General features: G+C 47.0%; 1 protein-coding gene across 6 annotated transcripts in view; it reads left to right on the top strand.

Annotated features, from left to right (window-relative positions):
- TCF7 (transcription factor 7) overlaps positions 1–8,424 on the top strand; it is a 104,655-nt gene that overhangs the window by 90,903 nt on the left and 5,328 nt on the right. For 3 of the 6 annotated variants that reach the window (XM_025196061.1, XM_025196060.1, XM_025196064.1), the window contains one exon: positions 813–885. The exons of 2 other annotated variants lie outside the window; for them this stretch is intronic. In XM_025196061.1, the coding sequence (XP_025051846.1) occupies positions 813–885 (73 nt within the window). Of the gene's footprint in view, positions 1–812; positions 886–2,423; positions 2,478–8,424 lie in introns of those variants that run through there. One more of the 6 variants, XM_025196062.1, reaches the window with a different exon arrangement.

Below are 8,424 nucleotides of genomic sequence, written 5' to 3'. Positions count from 1 at the left end.
CCGCTCTTCTGGAGTGAAAAGGGACTCATCTCTTGCATGCATCAATATTGTGTGAGAGTAATTGCTGTGAAACCTCTTAAAGGTCACCCCAGGGACCACACATCATTTCCTAGTAAAAGTGATCTGAAGATCAAATAAAACTGTATGCACAACCTTTGGGGAACTTTAATGTGTATGCTTACTCCAGAAATCTGTTTGTTAGAGATGGTCCTTAATACAGGTTTCACAGCACGTACACACACACACTTTGTGCACTAGTCTGCACTACTTCCCTCGTCTTTATTTCAATCCAAGGACTCCATTCATAGGCAGGTCATTTAACCATGACTGGACAGGCATGGAGCAGGTAAGGATTTGAGCACAGGAGGCAGTAGGTGGCTATTTGATTGGGCAGTTTCAAAATGAAGTCGGACGTTCCATAAACAGCAGTGGATTTCCTGGTAGTGTCTCATGTTTCCTGTAAGAGCATGTTGATGGCCTGGGCCTGGCTCTGTGGCAGGAATGGCTGAGGTGACAGGTAGGAGGGGATGCTGCAGGTGAGCAAGAACAAACTCTACAACATCAGTAAGAGGCCAGTTCCTGAACATCTTTCTTCTCTCCCCTACTGAGGAGATCACTCTGATATTTGCCTAACACTGACTCTTTTCCAGGAGTGGTGATGCCAGAATATTTCTGTTGCTGAAAGTTGGATTTTAGCCTGGTAGTTATGTCTGAAGTGGCTAAATTGATGTTGCATCTTTTCTTCCTCCTGCTCCTCCTCCTCTCTGTGTCTCTGCCTTGCCATTCTTCGCCACGCATGCTTCTGTGTTCAGATCCCGCCTCTCCTAAGAAATGCAGAGCTCGCTTTGGCCTCAACCAACAAACGGACTGGTGCGGCCCGTGCAGGTGTGTATCAGAACTCTCCACTCTGCTTGTAGCGTCTTTCCCTGCGCGCATTGGTTTTTTCGCTGTGTATGGTTTTATTTTTCATGCATGTTCCTACAGTTGCCCTTACTCCTGACTCAAACTAGTGGCATTGCTAAGGATTGCCCCCTTCAAGCCCTTCTTGGGGTTTCAAGGCCATGGACAGGTATTTTTGAAGGGTCCACACACAAGTATGACCAGAAATTTAAATCAGTGTTGCTAAAGCCAAGAAGTCCCACCTGTGCATCTTGTTCTGGGTCAGCAAATGTCATGCAGAAGTTTACAGATTGATTTATTAAAGTTCCTACTTCACTGGTAAAAAAGAGGCTCTCTCCAGGGTAGGAGGCCCTGCAAAATGGAGGGAGATAAATGTGCATTTCTTACCTAGTTCTCCCTGTTTCAGGGAATGTCCCCATGTTGGGCTTTAATTCCCCTTTAGAGATTCCCTGTCACACAGACACTACTATGGTGCTAGGGTGTCTGTCCCTACTATAGCCACTAGGGAGTAATTCAAGTTTGCTTTTTTCCCCATGTATTTCTAATTGAAATACATGGGAGGAGCCTGGCTCCAATCTCTGTAGTAACCCTATACCATGCTGCCACTGGACAGTGGAGTAGCCCCAAGCAATGAGATTGTGTGGGGACTCCAAGAACTTCTAAGTGATGAACCAGGGAATAAAATAATGAAGCAGTCCCCTGGCAAGTAAACCTGAGGACAGTTAGCTGGGTCAGGGTATCTTCAAGTGGTCCTAGGTGCAAAAGACTCCTGACCTGCTTCTGGATCTATACAACTCTGTAAGGAGTAAACGTAGCCTGAGCAAAGGAGAAGGGCATTGTTCTCAGGACAGTCTGCTGCTTTGTAGGTTTGTACAGCACCACGTTAATTCTTCTGTCTGGCAAAATCTGAAATATGCTGGCACTTTAAAAAGGGCAAAGCACACCAAGCAGGCTTTTTGCCTGGTTGCATCCTGAAGGATGCTGTGTAGTTGTTCTGGCCAGGGGACCAATCTATCATAGAGCATAAAAACAAATTCTTAAATTCACTCCTTGCATTCTCTTCTTAAATGGGAAACCTCTCTCAAGGTGCACGGAGTCTGTATGTTATTATTCTTTGTGTAATTCTATGAAGTCCCCATTCAGATTTCATATGACCCTTGCTTATGATATCACTGCAAGTAGCATTTTTTTCTGATCTAGGAAAACTGGATGGAACTCCCTTGGCATCCTATTAATACTGTACTGTAAACAGCCAGAGCTTTTTTGGCAACCTGGGTCTGTCATCCCAGCACTGCCAGGCTGGGAAGTGAAAGACCAGATTGAGGTGGTGAATGCAGATCTCCCACCCAGCATGGCTGCTATGTCTAAAGGCAGTCCTTATATCTTCTCTTGTGTTATTTGAAATCTCTTACTCGGCTCTAGCACTAACATTTGGCTTTGCCAGCACTGCTTCCTGATTAACACACATTGCGGGAGTGCTCTTTAGCATGCTTTTTTTCTTGTTTTTACCCTTATATCTCAAGTCCTGTGTAGTGGCAGCTGTTCTGCAATTCCCTGTACTAATGTACCACAGCCAACTGAAGGGCTTCAGACATGTTATGCTTCCTTGTTACTGACACCTTCCTTTGAAAGAAACTTCCACCAGAGGATTTCCATCCCAAAGCGAGACAGGTTTAACTGACTAAAATGACAAGTGTTCCACCCTGAGAGGTTTCATCTTCTTTTGGCTGTAGAGAGGAAAAATAGAACATGGTTTGACTGAAAACACCTTCTCCTTCCCTGCCACTTAGGAGGAAGTTAATGAAATGTTTACTTTGACTACAAAAACAGAGGTTGTGCCTCTCCAGGAGAAACCATTTCGACAAAGTGCAGTCATTCAGATGCCTGTGTTCACTGTCCTGGGACAAACCTTGAAAATGTTCACGGGACAAGCAGTGCTTACATTTTGTCTCAGGATATTGTGAAGTGCATCCGAATAGAAAATTACATCACTGAACCATGGTAGAAAAGCGGCAGCACATTCAGCCACTCAATTAACCCTAACTAAAAAAGCAGTATGTGTATACGCCAAACCCAGGCCTTTTCTGTTCTGGGACAAATACAGGCATAACTCATGACAGGACAAATGCAACATCTGTTCCTAACCTTAGCAAGCAATGCTTGCTGAACCCAAGCAATTCATCATATTAACTGTTGGGGACATGGTATGTTTCTACCACAGGATCAGAATACATAGGGCTGGAAGGGTCCTCACAAGGTCATCTAATCCAGCCCCTGCTCAGATATGGAGAGCACTACATTTTATCTGCACTTTGAGATGCAGAATTTAAGCAAGTGCTTGAAGTGGAAGCTTTTTTTATAATGTGGAAGGGTCACCAGGATTTTCTCCAGAAGGGGAATTGTTCCCATCACTATATATAAATCCACATGGGAGAGCTCCACAGTTTTAAAAATATATTGAGAAGCTGTACAGTACCCAAAGTAGGATGACACATAAACGGCCCACAATACTGTTTTAAGAGACATTATAAGACAACTGAAAGTAGAAAGCATAGAAACAATGAGCCAGGGCACTGTGAGAGTGGTAAGTCCCCAAGAAGAGTTACCACAAGTAGGAAGGCCTGGCCCAAAATACATATTAGCCAAATGTGAGCATTTTCAAAGAGTCCAGACAGTTGAGTAAACTGGCAAGGTGGTGAGGTTCACATCGCCATGGGGCATTACTGCAAGGACAGTGGCGGTTACATGCGTTTCTGAAACACTCAAATCAGCATCTGAGCTAACAGGAACCCTGGAGATATGCTTTGGGAGTGATGCCAGGGGAGGGGGTGCTGCATGACCCCAGCAGTCCCTCCTGCTCCCAGTGACTCTCTGGGGGAATATGCTTCTCAGGGGGGTTGGCTTGTCCCACAAGGGGCTCTTGGCCTTGAGACCTGCCCTGGCCACATGGGATCCTCACCAGAGTGGTTGAATATGTCCTGTGACTTCAGCAGTTTTTTTCTGACATTTCCCCACCATAATGGCTGCTTGGCTTATTAAACTCCATTGAAGGTGCAGAGCAGGATGTTTTGAATCAAAGATTTGATTAAGGACTCATTCAGGCAATTTCCTTGTATGCCTCATCTTTCCTTCTGATCTTCGTACTTGGCATCAAAATCTCAGTGTCTTAAGGGGCAGTTCTAGGAACCTTTCCTAGCCCAGGAAGTGACTAGTTAGCATGCAGTGGTGCTGCCTTGCCCTCGTTCCTTGGTTTAATTAACTAGTACAAGGGCAAGTACCCAGGAGGTCCACCCTCCAGAGTCTGACAAGTTAAAGATTAAATCAGGAGCCAGGGAATCTTTTCCTCATATAGCACTTCAGGACTAACACTGGCCCTAGGCCACAGGTGGGCAAAATATGACCCACAGGCCTGATCCAACCCATCAATTGGTTGCAACTGGCCCACAGGTGGGCAGCCACAAAAGCATGGTATCTCACACATGGGAAGCCGGCAGCTCTGGCTGCTGGATCATGCCAGGCATGTCCCATCCCCTTCCACAGCATAAACTAGCTCCCACCCTGCGCACTGGAAGCAGGATCAGCTGTGGACATGGCCAGCAGGTTCCAGGTGGGAATGTGGGCATTTGCCTCAGTCTGCAGCTTACACTACTGCATTAGCTTTGGTCCTTGGCAGTCGTCCCAGTCCCCACTGGAAACTTGCCTGCAGCATCCACAACTCATGCTGGCACCTACCTGGCACTGCTTCCACTGCGCAGGGCAGGAGCTGGTGTAAGCTGCAGAAGGGACTGGGATGTTGCAGACTGAGGTGTGCTGTAGCAGCCGAGATGGGGGCAGGGAGAGAGAGAGAGAGAGAAGGGGCACATGGTAACTGTGGGGATGGCAGGGGGAGGCAGAGAGAGCAAGTGTGTAAGCGAGCAAGCACATGCTTTGGGCCAGGGCTGAGCCACGATCCACTTCCTGCACACCCCTGCCTGGAAAACCAGCACATTCGCAGGGGCATGTGGGCAATAGATCATGGCTCTATTCTGCACTTGGCCAGAATGGGGCTGAGGCTGGGATCCGGGGGAACTGTATCTGGGAGTGGGACAGGCAGGTAGACAGGGCCAGTCCCACAATCCCAGCCCCAACTCGGCTGGGATCTGTCTGGGCAGGTTGTGGGGCCAGGTGAACAGGATTGGGCTGCTTAGGGAGTTCTGGTGAGCTGCTGCAGAAGAGGGGTGCTGACCCAGCCCATGACAGCTCACCAAAACTCCCCATGTAGCCCACAGGCCCAAGTAATTGCCTGCCCTAGGTGGCCATTAGGCACCTTTGAGTCATGGATACAGCCCAGAATCCTTTATGCTTATCTCAGAGGCCATACAGCAGCCAAAGCAAAACATTCTGGGATCCAGAGATAATCATAGAATCATAGTGTGATTCATAATCATAATGTGGAAGCACAGAAAGGCTCGAAGAGGAGGAAACCAAGTGGGTACAATCTCTACAAGTGATGGGCCGCAGTTCAGAATGGCTCCAAAGACGGAGAGATTCTTACATGAAGAGTTGTGCATGGCTACTTACTAAGCCGATGCCTAAGCCACCCTTTCTTAGGGAAGGGAGAAAAAGACTTGGAGCAAAACAAAACTAGGCTCCCAAGTGGGTGGCAACTGCAGCTGGGCTAGTAGGAAATGAGCTTTGTGGGCCCTCCTTGTGATGGGGCCTGTGACATCACAGGTCACTTCGGTACTAATGGATGTAACCGGTTTTCCCACTGATATATTACATAAAAAGGAGGTAAATCCCTTACCTCCATGTTTGAGCCTTTCTTTCCTCCCAGCTGCACTTAAGCTTCCTGTGCTCAGGCCCCACACCCATTCTGCACATTACTGCAGCACAGTGGGGAGCTCTACAGAAGCCCATGCTAGAGACCACAACCACAGGGACAGAACAAGTCTCTGCAGAAGCTGTGTCTGCTGTGCTGGAGCAGTGACATGAGTCTTGGGTCTTTCATAGGGATGTTCCTCTCTGTGGCTAAACTATTTATTCAGGTGCCTCACCCCCTCCACCCTGGGTAACCTAGGAAGGGAAGGGGAGCTCTGTCAGTATGGCATACATACCAGGTCTCCCTGGTACACTGTGCCACCCTTCAAGATGCACATACAGAAGAGTTCATGTTCATGCATCTCTTGTGCTTGCTGCCAGATAGTCTCAGAAGTAACTGGTGCCAAACTTGCACACAATGGAAATTCTCATTTATATTTACTTAAGTGTACCCCATGTAAATCTGGGGTACACTTGGCAACGCATATTAGACTGTTGCCAAGAGACTGCAGAAAGCATACATATATAGAGAGCACTTGCTTTCCTCACCACTCCAAGTGCAACTACCAGTGGCATGAAACAACCCACAAGACTCCAAAAGGACTTAGAAAAGCAGGCAAAGGAACCCATGCCAAACTGAAATGTCCACATTCATACAGAAGTAGGGATAGAAGTCTAAATTGCAGCTTTCCCTGATTATCCTCAGTTTGTACTAGTGCGGCTAGCCTTGTAGCTGACACGAATAGTCAAGTTACAACTAACCCTAAATATGGGCAACACCCTAGATATGCCTTAAATTCATATCTATCTGACAGAAGCTGGTGTAGTTCCCATTGAGCATGTGGGGTTACCTTCCATTTACATCAAGTCAAAGTACAGCATACAACTCAGACAGCAAGTAGACACCCCTTCTGCACAATAGGATTATTTGGCCACTTATAAAAAGAGGGTAACTATGAAGTAGCATTACATTTCAGCATTAAATATTGGGCATTTATTTTCTTGATGCACGTATGCCCAAAATACTGACTGTTTTTGAGCTGCAGTTGTGGCTTGTCTACATAAGGGGCACTTTTACACATGCTCCAAGGGTGGTGGGGTGGTACTTTAATTAGAGTGGCTCCAGCAGCTGCCACATCTGTATCAGTGTCTCTATGCTTAAAAATGGCAACAGGGGTGCTTGAACTAAAGCTCATTCAACAAGCTTTAGCTCAAGCACCCCTGCCATTTTTAAGCACAGGGACACCGATACACAAGATGTAGGAGATTGCTCAAGCATGGCAATTGCCATGCTCCAGCAGACTCAATTAAACAATCACATTAAGTCCCTGTGTAGACAATCTCCCTCACAATTAAAATGGCTTTAAAATCTGAATCGTACAAAACAAGGGTTGGAAGGGACCTCAGGAGATCATCTAGTCCAAACCCCTACTCGAGGCAGGACCACCCCCCAACTAGATCATCCCAGACAAGCTGTCTAGTCGGGTCTTAAAAACCTCTAAGGATGGAGATTCCAAAACCTCTCTGGATAACCTCCTCCTGTGTTTTACTACCCTCCTAGTGAGAAAATTCTTCCTAATACCCAACCTAAATTTCCTTTGCTGCAACTTGAGACCATTGCTCCTTGTTCTGTCACTTGCCACCACTGAGGATAGTCTAGCTCCATCCTCTTTCAAGCCATCCTTCTGGTAGTTAAAGGCTGCTATTAAATCCCCTTTGAGTCTCCTGAGGGAACTGGGCTTATTTAGTACAGAGAGCAGAAGTCATGTCCCCCAGCCTCCTCACCATTTTTGTTGTCCTCTACTCGACCCTCTCCACCTCCTTTCAATAGTGGGGGAAACTAAACACAGTACTCCAGATGAGGCCTCACCAGTGCTGAATAAAGCGGAATAATCACTTCCCTGGACCTGCTAGCAACACACCTACTGATGCAGCCTGTATGCCATTACCTTTCTTTGCAACAAGGGCACACTGGGCTCATATTGTTTGTTGTCCACTATAACCCCCAGGTCCTTTTCTGCAGAGCTGCTGCCCAGCCAGCCAGTCCCCAGCCTGTACCGGTGCATGGGATTCTTCCAACCTAAGTGTAGGACTTTGCACTTGTCCTTGTTAAACGTCATGAGATTCCTTTTGGCACAATCCTGATTTGCCTAGGTCACTGAATCCTAGCCCTACTCTCCGGCATATCTACTACTCCCCCCAGCTTGGTGTCATCTGCAAGCTTGCTAAGGGTGCACTCTATGCCATCTTCCAGGTCATCGATGAAGACATTGAACAAAACTGGCCCCAGGACTGACCCCTGGGACATTCCACTTGATACTGGCTGCCAACTAGACATCAAGCCCTTGATTACTATTCTCTTGAGCCCAATGCTCCAGCCAGTTTTCTATCCACCTTAGTCCATTCATCCAGCTTGTACTTGGCTTGCCTGTGAGAATGTTGTGGGAGACCATATCAAAAGCATTGCTAAAAACTGGTGTATTATACCCACTGTGGTCTTCCCACATCCACAGAGCCAGTCACCTCATCATAGAAGGCAATCAGGTTGGCCAGGCATGACTTGAGCCTTTGGTGAATCCATACCGACTGTTCCTAATCACTTTCTCCAAGTGCTCAGAAATGTATTCCTTGAGGATCTGCTCCATGACTTTTCCAGGGACTGAGGTGAGGCTGACAGATCTGTAGTTTCCTGGAGCCTCCTTTTCCCTTTCTTAAATATGGGCA

The sequence above is a fragment of the Alligator sinensis genome, unplaced genomic scaffold (assembly GCF_000455745.1).
Source record: "Alligator sinensis unplaced genomic scaffold, ASM45574v1 scaffold111_1, whole genome shotgun sequence".
Taxonomy (NCBI): Eukaryota; Metazoa; Chordata; order Crocodylia; family Alligatoridae; genus Alligator; species Alligator sinensis.
Note: the sequence above shows the minus strand (reverse complement) of the source record. Positions and strands in the feature narration are given on the sequence as shown.